At 45.1% G+C, this 18,442-nt stretch overlaps 2 protein-coding genes across 2 annotated transcripts in view; one reads left to right on the top strand and one right to left on the bottom strand.

Annotated features, from left to right (window-relative positions):
• Positions 1–18,442, bottom strand: part of GPD1L (glycerol-3-phosphate dehydrogenase 1 like) — an 844,690-nt gene that overhangs the window by 609,278 nt on the left and 216,970 nt on the right. The window lies entirely within an intron of this gene.
• The window catches only part of GADL1 (glutamate decarboxylase like 1), a 132,986-nt gene continuing 116,706 nt past the window's right edge, over positions 2,163–18,442 (top strand). Inside the window, exon 1 of the mRNA XM_050938467.1 lies at positions 2,163–2,425. Coding sequence (XP_050794424.1) covers positions 2,389–2,425 — 37 coding nt within the window. The 5' untranslated portion in view covers positions 2,163–2,388. The remainder of the gene's footprint in view (positions 2,426–18,442) is intronic.

The following is an 18,442-nucleotide window of genomic DNA, read 5'->3' as shown; positions in this document are numbered from 1 at the left end:
TGGTTTTTCCACCCCCTGAGAAAAGGGCTGGAACAGGCCTTTGAGGCTGTGCAGGCCAGCTACAAAGGGCCAAGGAGTGCACAGGGCCAAAGGGGAAGTGGCCCATGGAAGAAAGGCAGCTAAGAGGGGAATGAGGGAGGGCAGAAAGAGGCTGCCACTAAAGGGTCCCTGGGTTGGAACCCAGACTAGCGGGTGGGCCTGGGTTCCCCCTTCCCTTCCTTATGCTGCACCTGGCCACAGAAGACTGTGGCCAATACAGACTGCAACTTGCCCCTGAGCTAAGGGGCTAGACTTTGGGTTGTGGTTGGCCACTGAGGCAGGTGTGAGTGCCAAAAACTGCTGTTAATCCCCCCTCTCCCGGAAGGGGGTGAGACTGGAGTAGTGGGCACTGCCAGAGGGCAGTGTCCTGAAGAGGATGCCACTGAGCGGGTACCAATGCTTTCAGTCCAGTGATTAATTCATCTTTATCCAACATAGTATGGTCCAAAATCATTACCTTGTGCTGGATACCTTTTGCGTTAGAAAATGATCATCTATAACTTTAAGGACATTTTACTACTGGGTACATTGAAACTAGGCAAGGGTGTTATATATATTTTTGAGCAATGCAGATTAGGATACTGTATATGAACAAATGTCCAATTCACCTCTGGAGATCTAAAGAACATCTGAAAAGTCTTTGCCAAAGTTTAATTCAGCTTGAATTTTAGTGAAAAACATCAGCCGGGAGGGGATTTACCAGTTAAGTGTTTGGATGCTGTTCCTGCCTCCTTACTACCACAGCTCTAATAGCCTGTACCAGACATAGCTTGTTTTTATTTTTTTGGAAAGGTGGCATCATGGAATTAAAGGGTTAAGTTTAGGTCTTAGAACTGGGAATTCATACATAGGGAAGAATGGGATCAGTGGCCTGAAAGGAACTAGAGTAATGAGGTCAGTCACAATTCATTCACCAAGGGCCTTAAAATAGCCCTAATGGCTGGGCAGAGTATGCTATGGCTTTTTTAGTCTGCTGTCCCCTGAACATATTGGCATTTATTTATCTCACTCTACTACAATTTCATGCAGTAGTGGCTTCATCTTTCCAGAAAATCACAAAGTGGAATCACTCCCCAATGCCATGCAATCTACATTAATTTAAATGGAAGAATGCTTCATTTTGGATCAATGTTAAAGGCATCAAAAAAACCCTCATTCTATTATGAGGATAGCTTTTGCTTTGAGCATGGGTGCATCCTGGAGCCACTGAACAGCTCCCTCTGAAGTTTTTTGAAATCTCCTTGATGCACACTGTCACAGCTTGGGATAATACCCTAATTGCTACATTCCCAATTTTCCAATATGGTGCCTGCTATTAATACCCCCAGAGTCTGATTCTTCTCACTTCACACATTACTCCACTGATTTAAATGGAGTTACTCTGGCATTACCCTATTCAACTCGCAGCAGATCCGACCCTGTAGTCCAACCAGCCCAGGCCTATTTCTATTTTCCTACCTTCCTACAAACACCATCAAATGTAATCGCTTTCACCTTCTTTTAGGGAGCTCCACTCGTTTTGCAATATTATTTAGGTGGCTAAGGAACCACACACAAAACAACAACCCACAAACACCACAACCCAAATATACAAAACACAAACTCTCCTCCCACCTCGCTTTAGGTTGAAGGGTTTTGCAGCACACCTTTCCCTGAGGCCGTTAAAATCTCCCAGACAAGGAGGTAGCTCCCCTCCCCAGGGATTAATTTAAAGACAATCGCTCTCTTCTCCGAGAAAGGGCTTTGCGGTGTATGTTTCCAGTGAGTAACTCCAACGTCCCTTATTCAAATTGTTCCTCCCCCGCTCCGCATCCTGTGCTGTTCATCACCAAACCCAAGGACTATGCATGGAAACAACCTTCCCGTTGCGCTCGAGAGGGAACCCCCAAAGCCCGAGGAATGCGATCAAAGGCTGGGTAGGGGGGTGCTGTGTGAACAGCGCTGCCCTTTCAATACTTCCCGTGCCCCCCGCTAGTCACACCACGCCCACGCGCGTATTTATCGCACTAGGGGACCGCGACCTGCTACGTGCCCTGCGTCTCCTCGCGGCGCCAGCAGCTCCCTGCGTTGGACAAGTGGCGGGCAGGGAGCCAGCGGCGCCGAAGTTATTAATCAGGGGCCGGGCGGCGGCGGTGGCGGTGGCTGAGGAGTGGCAGCAGCTGCTGGAGGGGCAGGTCAGGGCTGCGGAGACTGCGCTGTGCCTGCGCGACGGGAGACGCTCGCTCGCCTCGCTGCCTTCCACCTGCAGCCATTAGCCACGGGCGGACGGGCGGGCTCGGGCGCAGGGCGAGAGACACCCGAGCAGCGCCGCCGCCGCCGCCTGGACAGCGCTCTGCACCGGGGCCGTCCATGAACCGCAGCGCCGGCCTCGGAGGCGAGATGGAGGGTAAAGGGGAGCTGGGCAGCGCCTGAGTTCTGGCTCTTCCCTTTGGCGTGGGCAGGGGCCGGCTTCTGCCTCTCCGCGGGAGCGGGGGGGGGCGTGTCGTGGCTGGGGCTCCGCTCGCTGGCCACCCCCGCCCTTCCACACCGGCCCTCCGCTCGGTAGAGCCGGGCTCCCCCGGGCGGTGGGACACCTGGCGGGTTGGGCTGCCCGCGGGGAGCGGGTGTAGCTGCGGGGGTTGCCACGCGACCTCTCTGCACCGGGGAAGGGTCCTTGGGCTGGGACTTGCCCCTGCTCTCAGCACAGGGGCTTCCTTAGCCTGCCCTGAGGGCTAGATTAGTTGCCAAGGGCCAGGGCTCAAGTAATTTTTTTGCGTTCATAGCTGAGGCAGCAAGCCCAGGGGGGCAGGGGCTCTGCACTGCCAAGGCTAGAGGTGCCAGGGCTCAGGCCTAGGCACAAATTAAGCACTGGGTGACATGTAACTGTGGAGAGGGGCTGAGGAGGGGGATAATTGGAAACTTCTGTGGGGGCATGCGCCCGCCCCACCTGTTGCCTCTGCCTCCCGCACCCTGAAACTTAATCGGTAAGTAGACAGTATGCACCAGTGGTTCTCAAACTATTGTACTGGTGACTCCTTTCACACAGCAAGCCTCTGAGTGTGACCCCCTGTTATAAATGAAAAACACTTGTTTATATATTTAATACAATTATAAATGCTGGAGGCAAAGTGGGGTTTAGGTGGAGACTGACAACTTGCAGCCCCCCATGCAATAACCTTGTGACCCCCAGTTTGAGAACCCCTGACATAAACTAACAACTACCTCCTCCTGGTCTTTGACTGCCCAGCCCCTTGCAGAGCTTGCAGGCATTGCTCCCTGCCGGAACCATCCTCAGTCAATTTAGCAAGAGTTCAAAACAAGACCAACAAAAGGGGTAACACAGCTGGGATGCACCATCCCCCTTGTGCCATCAGGGTGGGATGGTATTTCAGGCTGGAGCATCTCAGTTAGCAAGACACTTCTTATTGGAGGGGGGAATATTGTGCTCCTAAAGCACCTTGATAGGCACATTGGCAGCTGCAGGGTCTGCTTTTCCCTCTCCCCCTCAGCCTGCTTCCCTGGGGCTCTCAGGCTGGATGGGGCCCCACCTGAGCAGTCTGGCACTGAGCACCATGTAGCAGGTCCTCTTCCCAATCTAAAAGATGCTCCCATGACTTGCCGCAGCGGACGGTCTGCAAAGCAGGCAGTGGGAAGTGCTGGTACTCCAGCAGCAGGGAAGGAGAAGTAGCCCCATGTAGCAGGGGGAAGCTCAACCCACAGCCAGCCAGCTGCCCTGCTGCTTCCTCCCTCCTGGTGCTGCACAGACACATAGTGAGTGCTGCCATCAGGGGGAGCCACTGCCTCCTCACTGCTAGGGGTCCCAGAAATGGGGGGGTGGAGAGGGGGAGAGAGAGAGACATGTGACCCCATGTGTCCCTCACCACACATTGTCTCCGGATTAATCTTTAATTAAAGATTGTCACATGATGAAACTTCCAGGAATATGTCCAATCAAATTTGGCAACCCTACTGAGTGCACATATCCCTGGGCGTGAGTGCACCTTTCCCTGCCTACCCACAATGAAAAATCATCTGCCTTTGGAGCTGGCGGGCAGTGCCTGGAGTGAAGGTGTCTTTGGGATGTCATGGGTGGAAAAGTGGGGGAGTTCTGAGGAATTTCCTTGGGATAATGGTGTGGAAGGGGGTTTGCTGGTCTCCTTGATGTGAAAGTTCTTGCTATAGGAGGAATACATCAATTTATGGAGCCCATCAAAATGAATAGGTGTAGGATATAAATAACCTCCCTTTATAAAAGTGCTCCAGTAATGTACCGAAAACCCTTTAAGATGCTCTAGTGTTTCGAACAAGTACTATAGAATACTGTAATGCAGTATTTTTGTTAAAATAAGTGCTCTTTAAAGAACAATACTTAGCCCCTCCACCCACCTCTTGTTCTGGACATAAGTATGCACAGAAACATAATGATGCTCTTTGAAGCAAGTACCTTAGGAAAATAAAAATAAACCTATTTTATAAATGCATTAGTTATTACACTGGAAAGTTATAACAGTAGTACGCTGAGCTATATTAAAAGGAAGAGAGCTGTTAAATGAACAGGTAATGGACAAAAAAAGCTTAAAACATAAGTTTATAGACGTTAGGAATGAGAGAGACCTATTTTTCATATAATTGTGGTACCTTTAATGAGGTTTGTCAGGATAACTGTTAAGAGCATATAGTTTGGTGCATTTATACATTTAGGTTACTGCTATACCACTAACTTACTGGTTTCTTGAGTGCAAAAAACTATTCATCATCCTCTTCTTTCTCCAGTGGTGAGGTTGGACAGGACCAAGCTTATGAGCAGATTCCATCCACATCTGTTTTGAACCACCATTTGAGCCTGATTGTTCTGAAAATCAGGTGCTGCCTGGATGGTTTTGAATACCATGTTATACCACTGTCTCCTTTATGCCCAGCAGTGTGGCCAAACCGTTTTACTTGGTGCCTTTTGATGATTGCAATCATGCCTTGTACTTTCAGTCATCTATAGATGGCTAGAATGCCAAAGCAATGCTATGTCACATCTAAGACATTTCAAATGTTTACAGCTTTTGCTCCAGATGCTTTTGTCAGTACCCATGGTTCACAACCATAAAGTAATGTGGGTACAATGACCATTGTGTATAATCTGGTTTTATCTGTCATGGACACTGATTTAAGGTTTGAAACCGTTTTATTCAGACACACGAATGTTCTGCTGACAGTAGCTATCTGCTTGTTCATGTCATCTTCATAGAGATTATCCCATGTTATGATGGAACCCCTGTAGCGGAAGTATCTACTTGTTTGTCTACAACATTAATGACTAGGCTAGTCTGTTTCTTGATTTTTGACATTACCATTAATTTGGTCTTTTGTTCATTCATTTTTAATCCCCATTGGCCCTGATTCTATTCTGTTCGATTTCTTGCAAACATAGCTCATTGAATAGGATAGTGTAGAATCAAGTTGTTGTACATAAGTATGTTTATACTTCATTAAAAAATAATGGGGGAAACTATTGCTAGTCTGGAAATTTAGAAAAAGGTACTTAGGGATGGACCTTCCACCTCCCATAAACGTAAGAAGAATATTCTAGATCAGGGCAATTTTTTTCCATACCATGACCTCATTACAACAGAAAAAAGGTTTTGGGGCCCCCTTCGTTCTAGTCATAAAGTAAGGGTTGCTGAGACCCCTGAGACCTGGTTGCAACCCACAGGTTGAGAGTTTGTGTCCTAGGCCACGTCCACAGTACAGAGTAAAATCGAAATTAATAAAATCGATTTTATAAAACAGGTTTTATAAAATCGATTTTATGCGTCCACACTAGGGCACATTACTTCGGTGGTGTGCGTCCATGGTCCCAGGCTACCATCGATTTCCGGAGCGGTGCACTCTGGGTAGCTCAATAAAAGAATGGGACCAATAACTTCGTTTTCCGTCCACACTAACCCTAAATCGATATAGTAATATCGATTTTAGGGTTACTCCTTTCGTTTAGCTGGAGTACAGAAATCGATTTTAAGCCCCCTTAAAATCAATTTTAAGTGCCTTGTAGTGTGGACGGGTACAGTGTTAAATCAATTTAACGCTGTTTAAATCGATTTAACGCTGTAGTGTGGACCTGGCCCTAGATTCCCACCTCCCAGGATCTCAACTTTTTTACTTTGTTTTGGAGTTTAAATCTTGAGCGTTTTATTTGTGGGGAAAAATTGTAAATCAGCAAAAATAACAGTAAAATATCATTTTAAATGAAAGTTCCAGATTCTTATTATTTAAGAGCTATGATCTTTTTTTGTTTAGATTCCCATAAGTCAAAAGAATGTCATATAGCTACATGACATTTCTGGTATGTTGTGAAATATGCTGTAGTATATACTGTAATTCCAGACATCCTACTCTGTGAGAGAGACTCACATAGGACTGAGCATCCTTGAAAATTACTGATCTCAAACAAATTTAAATTTTCTTTATCAAGACAAAACTAAACATAAACTTTTAGTGGCCACTAATTTGTGTCAGACTCACTGAAATGCACAGCTAGCGGCCTCCGTGTTTCTTTCTGCTGTGCAATGGTGCTGGTGTTTATAAAAATTTAAATAAGGGGCTCCCTCTAAAATGATGGGCCTTGTCAGCAGTGCACATGACATTCGTTGTGTAAGCTACTTCTGTGCTTTCCTCACAAAAGCATCTGTAACTTTAATATTTTTCCTCTATACTCAAGATCATTCCATCCCTCCACCACATCGCATAGTAGTTTTTGACCGGCTATGTGTCCCTCTGCCCATTACTTCACTGAAGGTCCTCCAGGTGGTTTCCCTATCTTGCAGGTGTTCTTCATAACAGCAGTGGTGGTGCAAGGTGGGTGGCTGTGTGACTTCTGCTGGTAGCAGTGGTTTGCAGGCATGTTGTCCTGCTGACTTAGGTAGTTGGGATAGGTCAGGTGGGCAGTGGGTCCCCCCAGTGGTGGGCTGGGTAGTCCGTTGGGGAATGGGTCCTCTTCAGTTCTTGAGGTGGGCAGATCTCCCCTAACTGCTGGAGGTCTCCTGTAGCACCTGTGAGTTTTGAGACCTGATCTTTGGGCTGATGCATGGGTAGTTCTCCTTGGGCTGGTAGGAAACGGCTCCATGTTCCTTTCCAGTACCAGCTCATAATACTCCTAGTAGAGCATGTGCAGGCATCAGTGGGAGGAGAGATGGGGTGCAGTGACTACAGGACTCCCACTCAGTGCAGCAGTAGTATGGCTCTCATTTTGCACTACTGCAGTGCTTTTCAAAGTGGAAAGAGTTGCAGGGGTGACATTGGTTCATCCCTGGTATGTATCTAGAGCTCTCGCAGCAGCTGCTGCAGTCACAGCAATAGTGGGAGCTCTCAGAAGGGGATGAAAATTTTAACAAGCAGAGCCAGCCTTAGCATTTTTTTTGATGGGTTTTGAAACAAGTTCAAACCACTTGCTGTCAGTTGTAGTCCAATTTTTCTCCATAAATTATGACTCCATTATGGACAGGGCCAACTGAATCATTTTGGGGAGCATCTGCAAAATGATTCTTTAGGATACACCCCGACTTCAACTAACATGTATGTAAAAACTAAATGTGTGCGTGCACACATCAATTAACTTTTCCCAGTCTATCTTGGCAAGGAACAGGCCCAGAAACTTACGTATTTTTTTAATAACATGAAAGCTGAGCTCCTCTTAAAGGCTGAATCTATGAAGAGCCCATTCAAAAGAGTCTCAGATGAACCCCCTCTAGCCCATCAAATAGAGCAGAATAGAATCAGTGCCAGAAATCACAGGGGACAGGAGCACAGATTATGCAATATGCTCCCTTTTAATTCTGAATTGCTGGCTGCTCCTGTGTGTGAATAGTGTAGAATTGGGGAGTTGCGCTGTAGCTGCTGGCAGAATGGAGAGATGAGCCAGACGGCATCTATTTCATGCAGGATACTTCCACCTGAAATTGTATGATGTACAACCTAGCAAATGCAGCAGAAGTTAAGGTTGCCTGGTAGTTTGACCAGAGTAAGGACTGAAAGATAAATTCCTATCTTTGTCTTAAAATCTCATTTGACAAGAGAGACATTGTCATAAACAGATAGCTAAGGGTTAATGTCTCTTTCACCTGAAGCACCTGACCAGAGGACCAATCAGGAAACCGGATTTTTTCAACTTTGGGTGGAGGGAAGTTTGTGTCTAGGTCTTTTGTCTGTCTGCCTGCTTTTTCTGAGCTTTGGAGAAGTAGTTCTGCTTTCTAATCTTCTGTTTCTAAGTGTAAGGACAAAGAGATCAGATAGTAAGTTATATGGTTTCTTTTCTTTGGTATTTGCATGAATATAAGTGCTGGAGTGCTTTGATTTGTATTCTTTTTGAATAAGGCTGTTTATTCAATATTCTTTTAAGCAATCAACCCTGTATTTTTGTCACCTTAATACAGAGAGACCATTTGTATGTATTTTTTCTTTCTTTTTTTTATATAAAGCTTTCTTTTAAGACCTGTTGGAGTTTTTCTTTACTTCAGGGAAATTGAGTCTGTACTCACCAGGGAATTGGTGGGAGGAAGAAATCAGGGGAGATCTGTGTGTTGGATTTGCTAGCCTGATTTTGCATTCCCTCTGGGGGAATAGGAAAGTGCTTTTGGTTTCCAGGACTGGGAACGGAGAGGGGGAGTCACTCTGTTTGGATTCACAGAGCTTGTGTCTGTGTGTCTCTCCAGGAGCACCTGGAGGGGGGAAGGGAAAAAGGATTATTTCCCTTGGTTGTGAGACTCAAGGGATTTGGGTCTTGGGGTCCCCAGGGAAGGTTTTTCAGGGGGACCAGAGTGCCCCAAAACACTCCAATTTTTTGGGTGGTGGCAGCAAGTACCAGGTCCAAGCTGGTAACTAAGCTTGGAGGTTTTCATGCTAACCCCCATATTTTGGACGCTAAGGTCCAAATCTGGGACTAAGGTGATGACATGGTGTAGCAGCGGTTGGGATATAGACAGAATCCAGAAGCCAGTAGGAATATTATATTTTTCTTTTCTCTGCTAAGGGCTTTTTAGCAGAGAGAAACAGTTTGGTTTTGAAAGGGAACCAGAGAGAATTTTTTTTTTCTGCTCTCTCTGGCAGTTTGTGGCTTGCATGTTAAGCAAGAAGCCATTAAGGAGCTGTTACAGGTCTTTTGTCATGCAATAGCACTCCCATTGAGAGTCATTACCAGCACTATATAAATGCAAATAAAGTGGTTTTTCAGGTTTACTTAACATTGAAGATTAGCTAAAGGCACTGTTGCTAGGCAGACTTCAGGAGGCAACAGAGAACCTGCAGTGCAGAAGATAAACACTGGAGGGCACCCCAACACAAGAAAACAGGAACCATGACTTCGAAGGCAAAAATTGAGGCCGAAGAACAAATCAAAGAAGCTGAACACAGGCGACAACTGGAAATAAAACAAAAAGAGATGGAGATGAAAGAAAGAGAAGAACAAATCAAACAGGCAGCACACAAAAGAAAACTAGAAGAAGAAGAGTTCGCCCACCGAAGGAAACAAGAAGAAGAAGAGTTGGCCCACCGCCGAGAAATGGAAAAACAACAAAAAGAAAATGAAGAGAAGGAAAAACAGAGAAAGCATGAACTGGACTTGGCAAAAGCTGGGCTGCATGTGCCAGCCAACCCTAACAACCCGGCGCCAATTATTGCTCCACAGCACAGGAAATTTCCCACCTACAAGGCAGGGGATGACACCGAGGCCTTCTTGGAAAATTTTGAAAGAGCCTGTCTTGGGTACAACATCCCCGAAGACCAGTACATGGTAGAATTAAGGTCACAGCTCAGTGGACCTTTAGCAGAGGTGGCAGCTGAAATGCCTAAGCAGCAAATGAATGACTATAAACTTTTTCAAACCAAGGCCAGATACAGAATGGGGATAACCCCAGATCATGCCCGTCGGCGCTTCAGAACCCAAAAGTGGAAACCAGAGGTGTCATTTCCCAAACACACCTACTACATTGCAAAAAACTACGAGGCCTGGATAACAGGAAACAACGTTCAAACCTTGGAAGAACTGCACCTCCTCATACAAATGGAGCAGTTCTTGGATGGTGTTCCTGAAGACATCACACGGTACATACAAGATGGAAAACCCAAAGATCTCGCTGAGGCGGGGGAGATTGGAGCCAAATGGATGGAACTGGCAGAAAGCAAGAAAGCTACTGTCAAGGGGAATGATTACCCCAGGGGGCACACAGACCATAAACCCTACAACCGAGGACAGCCAAAGACCCCACATACCACCCAAGTAAAGCCACAGACACCCTACCCTTCCACCTCACCAGTCTCCAGTAACTCACCTCGGCCCAGTGACCCATCAGATGGAAGATGCTTTAAGTGTAATAAACTGGGACATATCAAGGCCAACTGTCCCAAGAACACCATGCAAGTGCAATTCATTACACCACCATCACACCAAAGATCCCCAGGCCCGGATGCCTCTCAAATACCCTTGGAGCGAAGGGAAAATTTGAGAGTGGGCGGAAAGAAGGTTACTGCGTGGAGAGACACGGGGGCACAAGTGTCAGCTATCCACCAATCCTTCGTTGACCCCAAATTCATCAACCCAAAGGCCAAAGTTACAATTTACCCCTTCATGTCACAAGCTGTAGACTTGCCTACAGCTCAACTGCCTGTCCAGTACAAAGGCTGGTCAGGAATGTGGACTTTTGCAGTCTATGACAATTATCCTATCCCCATGCTACTGGGGGAAGACTTGGCCAACCAGGTGAGGCGGGCCAAGAGAGTGGGAATGGTTACACGTAGCCAAACCAGGCAAGCTTCCAGACCCATTCCTGTTCCTGAGCCGTCCACAGAGGCCCCGTCTGTGTTACCAGAGACCCAGACAGAGATAGTGGACCCGGATTCCATGCCTACCACTGAAACAGCCACAGCATCTCCAGTCCCAGGCCCGGAACTGGAACAGCAACCAGCACCAGCAAGTGCAACCACATCTTCAAACTCGACGCCAGAGGGCGCCAGCGAGCCAGAACTGGCAGAAGCAAAAGACAGCCATACCCAAAAGGCTCAGCCAGAGCCTGAAATACCCTCAGGTGCACCAGCGGAGAGCGGTTCACCAGCAACGGAAACAACCCCATCACCTACATTGCTTCCAGAGGGACCAAGCCCAAGTCCACAGTCTGAGGAAGAACTGGTGACCCCAGCCTCAAGGGAACAGTTCCAGACTGAGCAGGAAGCAGATGACAGCCTTCAGAAAGCTTGGGCGGCGGCACGGAGCACCCCACCGCCTCTCAGCTCTTCTAATCGATCCCGGTTTGTTATAGACCAAGGACTTTTATACAAGGAAATTCTTTCTGGTGGACACCGGGAAGAATGGCAGCCGCAAAAACAGTTGGTGGTTCCAACTAAGTACCGGGGGAAGCTCTTAAGCTTAGCCCATGATCATCCCAGTGGCCATGCTGGGGTGAACAGAACCAAAGACCGGTTGGGGAAGTCCTTCCACTGGGAGGGGATGGGCAAGGATGTTGCCAAGTATGTCCGGTCTTGTGAGGTATGCCAAAGAGTGGGAAAGCCTCAAGACCAGGTCAAGGCCCCTCTCCAGCCACTCCCCATAATTGAGGTTCCATTTCAGCGAGTAGCTGTGGATATTCTGGGCCCTTTCCCAAAAAAGACGCCCAGAGGAAAGCAGTACGTACTGACTTTAGTGGACTTTGCTACCCGATGGCCGGAAGCAGTAGCTCTAGGCAACACCAGGGCTAACACTGTGTGCCTGGCCTTAACAGACATCTTTGCCAGGGTAGGTTGGCCCTCTGACATCCTTACAGATGCAAGGTCTAATTTCCTGGCAGGGACCATGGAAAAACTGTGGGAAACTCATGGGGTGAATCACTTGGTTGCCACCCCATACCACCATCAAACCAATGGCCTGGTGGAAAGGTCCAATGGAACTTTGGGGGCCATGATACGAAAATTCATCAACGAATTCTCCAATAATTGGGACCTAGTGTTGCAGCAGTTGCTGTTTGCCTACAGGGCTGTACCACATCCCAGTTTAGGGTTTTCACCATTTGAACTTGTGTATGGTCACGAGGTTAAGGGGCCATTACAGTTGGTGAAGCAGCAATGGGGGGGGTTTACGCCTTCTCCAGGAACTAACATTCTGGACTTTGTAAGCAACCTACAAAGCACCCTCCGACACTCTTTAGCCCTTGCTAGAGAGAACCTAAAGGATGCTCAAGAAGAGCAAAAGGCCTGGTATGACAGACATGCCAGAGAACGTTCCTTCAAGGTAGGAGACCAGGTTATGGTCTTGAAGGCGCAACAGGCCCATAAGATGGAAGCATCATGGGAAGGGCCATTCACGGTCCAAGAGCGCCTGGGAGCTGTAAACTACCTCATAGCATTTCCCAATTCCTCACTAAAGCCTAAAGTGTACCATGTTAATTCTCTCAAGCCTTTCTATTCCAGAGACTTACAGGTTTGTCAGTTTACAGTCCATGGAGATGATGCTGAGTGGCCTGACGGTGTCTACTACGACGGGAAAAAAGACGGTGGCGTGGAAGAGGTGAACCTCTCAACCACCCTGGAACGTCTGCAGCGGCGACAAATCAAGGAGCTGTGCACTAGCTTCGCCCCATTGTTCTCAGCCACCCCAGGACGGACTGAATGGGCATACCACTCCATTGATACAGGTAATGCTCACCCAATCAGAACCCCACCCTACCGGGTGTCTCCTCATGCCCAAGCTGCTATAGAACGGGAAATCCAGAACATGCTACAGATGGGTATAATCCGCTCATCTACCAGTGCATGGGCATCTCCATTGGTTCTGGTACCCAAACCAGATGGGGAAATACGCTTTTGCGTGGACTACCGTAAGCTAAATGCTGTAACTCGTCCGGACAACTATCCAATGCCACGCACTGATGAGCTATTGGAAAAGTTGGGACGTGCCCAGTTCATCTCTACAATAGACCTAACCAAGGGGTACTGGCAAGTACCGCTAGATGAACCTGCCAAGAAGAGGTCAGCATTCGGCACCCATGCGGGGGTGTATGAATTCAATGTCCTTCCTTTCGGCCTTCGAAATGCACCCGCCACCTTCCAGAGGCTGGTAGATGGTCTACTAGCTGGACTGGGAGAATTTGCAGTTGCCTACCTCGATGATGTGGCCATTTTTTCAGACTCCTGGCCCGAACACCTACTACACCTGGAAAAGGTCTTTGAGCGCATCAGGCAGGCAGGACTAACTGTTAAGGCCAAAAAGTGTCAAATAGGCCAAAACAGAGTGACTTACCTGGGGCACCAGGTGGGTCGAGGAACCATAAACCCCCTACAGGCCAAAGTGGATGCTATCCAAAAGTGGCCTGTCCCACGGTCCAAGAAGCAGGTCCAATCCTTCTTAGGCTTGGCCGGATACTACAGGCGATTTGTACCACACTACAGCCAAATCGCTGCCCCACTGACCGACCTGACCAAAAAGACCCCGCCAAATGCAGTTAAGTGGACTGATGAGTGTCAAAAGGCCTTTACCCAACTTAAGGCAACGCTCATGTCTGACCCTGTACTCAGGGCCCCGGACTTTGACAAGCCATTCCTAGTAACCACGGATGCATCTGAGCGTGGTATAGGAGCAGTGCTCATGCAGGAAGCAACAGATCACAACTTCCATCCTGTCGTGTTTCTCAGCAAGAAACTGTCTGAGAGGGAAAGTCACTGGTCAGTCAGTGAAAAGGAATGCTATGCCATTGTGTACGCCCTGGAAAAGCTACGCCCATATGTTTGGGGACGGCGGTTCCAACTACAAACTGACCATGCTGCACTAAAGTGGCTTCATACTGCCAAGGGGAACAACAAGAAACTTCTTCGTTGAAGTTTAGCTCTCCAAGATTTTAATTTTGAAATTCAACACATCACAGGAGCTTCTAACAAAGTTGCTGATGCACTCTCCCGTGAGAGTTTCCCAGAATTCAGTAGTTAAAAAGTGTTCTTAAAATGTAGAAGTCTGTTAGTTATATACTTAGTAGTATATGTAAAGGTGCATGTGTTGTAGTAATCTGTTTATTTTAAAGTTCTAGAAGGAAATCGCCGCCAGTGAGCTTCCCCACTGTCTGCAATTTGGGGGGCGTGTCATAAACAGATAGCTAAGGGTTAATGTCTCTTTCACCTGAAGCACCTGACCAGAGAACCAATCAGGAAACCGGATTTTTTCAACTTTGGGTGGAGGGAAGTTTGTGTCTAGGTCTTTTGTCTGTCTGCCTGCTTTCTCTGAGCTTTGGAGAAGTAGTTCTGCTTTCTAATCTTCTGTTTCTAAGTGTAAGGACAAAGAGATCAGATAGTAAGTTATATGGTTTCTTTTCTTTGGTATTTGCATGAATATAAGTGCTGGAGTGCTTTGATTTGTATTCTTTTTGAATAAGGCTGTTTATTCAATATTCTTTTAAGCAATCAACCCTGTATTTTTGTCACCTTAATACAGAGAGACCATTTGTATGTATTTTTTCTTTCTTTTTTATATAAAGCTTTCTTTTAAGACCTGTTGGAGTTTTTCTTTACTTCAGGGAAATTGAGTCTGTACTCACCAGGGAATTGGTGGGAGGAAGAAATCAGGGGAGATCTGTGTGTTGGATTTGCTAGCCTGATTTTGCATTCCCTCTGGGGGAATAGGAAAGTGCTTTTGGTTTCCAGGACTGGGAACGGAGAGGGGGAGTCACTCTGTTTGGATTCACAGAGCTTGTGTCTGTGTGTCTCTCCAGGAGCACCTGGAGGGGGGAAGGGAAAAAGGATTATTTCCCTTGGTTGTGAGACTCAAGGGATTTGGGTCTTGGGGTCCCCAGGGAAGGTTTTTCAGGGGGACCAGAGTGCCCCAAAACACTCTAATTTTTTGGGTGGTGGCAGCAAGTACCAGGTCCAAGCTGGTAACTAAGCTTGGAGGTTTTCATGCTAACCCCCATATTTTGGACGCTAAGGTCCAAATCTGGGACTAAGGTTATGACAGACATGCCATCATATGTTATCATTTACTTGCAAGAAAAGAAACATATTTGCAAAAAATCAAGATAGCATAGAATAAAGCCATTATACATAAGTACATGCAAACTTCATTAAAATTATAGATTCTTCTCAGCATTTAGAGAGTGTTTAATAAGATAGCTTAACTTGACATTTGAGAAGCATGATAAATAATGTCTTATTTGATTAAGATATCTTGTCAATTACATAGCTAGAAATTGTCATAATACACTGAGAATCTTATTGCATATTAACTCTGTTCTTATTGCTTATTTGACAATTTATATTTCATGTGCCTGAATTCCTTCCTGCTTAATGTAAGCTGTCTTCTTATTTGAAGGGCATTTAGATTTCCATCAGCATTTACAGTGTTTAAACATGAAGCATGGAAAAATTGAAATACACAGACTTGCATTTGTGTTCTTTTTAAATATTCAGATGTAGCACAGTAACTTTTTAACATTTATCCAAAATATGCATAGAAAACATTTTTGCTTGCAACTTTGCAATAACAAAAAAATGTTAACTTTTCAGCAACCCTTTTTGTTTGATCATTTGCAGTCACGGACTGCAGAGGTTGTTGGAGGCAATTGTTTGTAAAGCAGAAGAATTGGCCATTTAAGAAGAATTGTCTGGACACAGTCAACTTGTGCCAATATTTCTGTTTGGGGTTTTTTTTGCCCTCTGTGCACATGGTTATCTCTTATTAGCAATAATGGGAGTTTATAGATTCCCCCTCCATGTGTGTACATGGAGGGAATCTTAGAGATAAGAAAGAAATAATTGGAGATATACCAATCTCCTAGAACTGGAAGGGACCTTGAAAGGTTATCAAGTCCAGCCCCCTGCCTTCACTAGCAGGACCAATTTTTGCCCCAGATCCCTAAGTGGCCCCCTCAAGGATTGAACTCACCCTGGGTTTAGTAGGCCAATGCTCAAACCACTGAGCTATCCCTCCCCCCTCTATACACAAATGCAAGGAGAATGGAGAATAAACAGGAAGAACTGGAAGTATTAGTACATAAGCTGCAATATGACTTAATTGGTGTCACAGAGACTTGGGCTAAGTCTCATGACTGGAATATTGGTATAGAGGGGTTCAGGAAGCTTGTTCAGGAAGAACAGGCAAGATAAAAAGGGAGGAGGTGGTGGATTATCTATCAAGAACATACGCTTGTTCTCAGGTCCTGAAGGAGGTGAGAGGCAGACCAGATGAAAGTCTCTGGGTAAAGATAAAGGGGGCCTGGGGGTGGAAAGTTAGGGTGACGACATGGACCACCAAATCAGGAAGAGGAGGTGGATGAGGCATTTCTGGAACAAAATAGCATAAATATCCAAAACACAAGCCCTGATAATAATGGGGGACTTTTAACTACTCAGACATCTGTTGGAAAAGTAATATGGCAAAACACAAAATTTCCAGTACATTTGTGGAATGTATTGGGGACAACTTTTTGTTTCAGAAAATGGAGGAAGTAACCAGGGTGACAGCCGTTTTAGACTTGATTCTTACCAAGAGGGAGGAATTGGTAGTGAAAGTGGAAGGCAGTTTGAGGGAATGTGATCATAAAATGGTAGATTTTGTGATTATAAGGAATCAAAGGGGTCTAATTCTACTTCTAATGCACGTGCATCACTGAGTTAAGTGCACGCGTGAAGAGAGAAAAATGTAATGAGAGCCAAACAAGAAGTAAATAGATACTTAAAGGTAGAGACAATTTTAGTGTCCCCAAATTTAAAAATATGCTTATAGAAAATTCAAATTTGTTGTTAGTAGGGAACCGGCTTATCAAACCTAGAGTAGGCTCATTTTTCACTCATTACTTGTTTTTCAGTAAATTTTTTTGATTATTGTTAAGGCTGTCAAGCAATTAAAAATAATTGTGATTAATCGTGCGATTAAAAATTTTATTGTGATTAATCTCGCTGTTAATTGCACTGTTAAACAATAATAGAATACAATATAATTTAAATATTTTTAGATGTTTTCTACATTTTCAAATATATTGATTGCAGTTACAACACAGAATGCAAAGTATACAGTCCTCACTTTATGTGTTTTTATTACAATTATTTTCATTGGAAAAAACACATAGTATTTTTCAATTCACCTAATACAAGTACTGTAGTGCAATCTCTTTATCATGAAAGTTGAATTTACAAATACAGAATTATGTACAAAAAAACCCTGCATTCAAAAGTAAAACAATGTAAAACTTTAGAGCCTAGAGTTTTGCATTATTTTGTTTTTGAGTGCAGGTATGTAACAAAAAAACTTTAGAACTACAAGTCCGCTCAGTTGTATTTCTTGTTCAGCCAATCATTAAGACAAACAAATTTGTTTATATCTGCAGGAGATAATGCTGCCCACTTCTTACTTTCAGGTTACACCGTAAACAAGAACAGGCATCTGCATGGCACTGTTGTAGCCAGCATCACAAGATATTCACATGCCAGATGCACTAAAGATTCATATGTCCCTTCATGCTTCAACCACCATTTCAGAGGACATGTATCCATGCTGATGATGGGTTCTGCTTGATAACAACCCAAAGCAGTGTGGACTGACACATGTTCACTTTCATCATCTGAGTCGGATGCCACCAGCAAAAGGATGATTTTCTTTTTTGGTGGTTCGGGTTCTGTAGTTTCTGCATCGGAGTGTTGCTCTTAAGACTTCTGAAAGCATGCTCCGAACCTCATACCTTTCAGATTTTGGAAGACACTTCAGATTCTTAAACCTTGGGTTGAATGCTGTAACTACCTTTAGAAATCTCACATTGGTACCTTGTTTGTGTTTTGTCAAATCTGTTCTTAAAATGAACACGTGCTGAGTCATCATCTGAGACTACTATAACGTGAAATATATGGCAGAATGCGAGTAAAAAAGAGCCAGAGATGTACAGTTCTCCACCAAAGAGTTCAGTCAGGAATGTAACACATTTATGGCACGTAAATACATTGCAATGCCGGCTACAAAAGTCTCATGCAAATACCTGTTTTCACTTTCTGATGATTCTGTAAATAAGAGGTGGGCAGCATTATTTCCTGCAGTTGTGAACAAACTTGTTTGTCTTAATGATTGGCTGAACAAGAAGGACTGAGTGGACTTGTAGGTGCTAAAGTTTTGCATTGTTTTGTTTTTGAGTGCAGGTATGTAACCAAAAAAAATCTGCATTTGCACTTTCACGATAAAGAGATTGCTGTACAATATTTGTATGAGGTGAATTGAAAAATACTGCTTCTTTTATCATTTTTACAGTGCAAATATTTGTAATAAAAATAATAATATAAAGTGAGCACTGTGCACTTTGTAGTCTGTGTTGTAATTGAAATCAATATATTTGAAAATGTGGAAAGACATCCAAAAACATTTAATAAATTTCAATTGATATTGTTTAATGGTGTGATTAAAACTGTAATTATTTGCGATTAAATT

The sequence above is a fragment of the Gopherus flavomarginatus genome, chromosome 2 (genome assembly GCF_025201925.1).
Source record: "Gopherus flavomarginatus isolate rGopFla2 chromosome 2, rGopFla2.mat.asm, whole genome shotgun sequence".
NCBI classification, from domain to species: domain Eukaryota; kingdom Metazoa; phylum Chordata; order Testudines; family Testudinidae; genus Gopherus; species Gopherus flavomarginatus.
The sequence above is the reverse complement of the archived record's forward strand: the minus strand, read 5'-3'. Positions and strand labels throughout refer to the sequence as shown.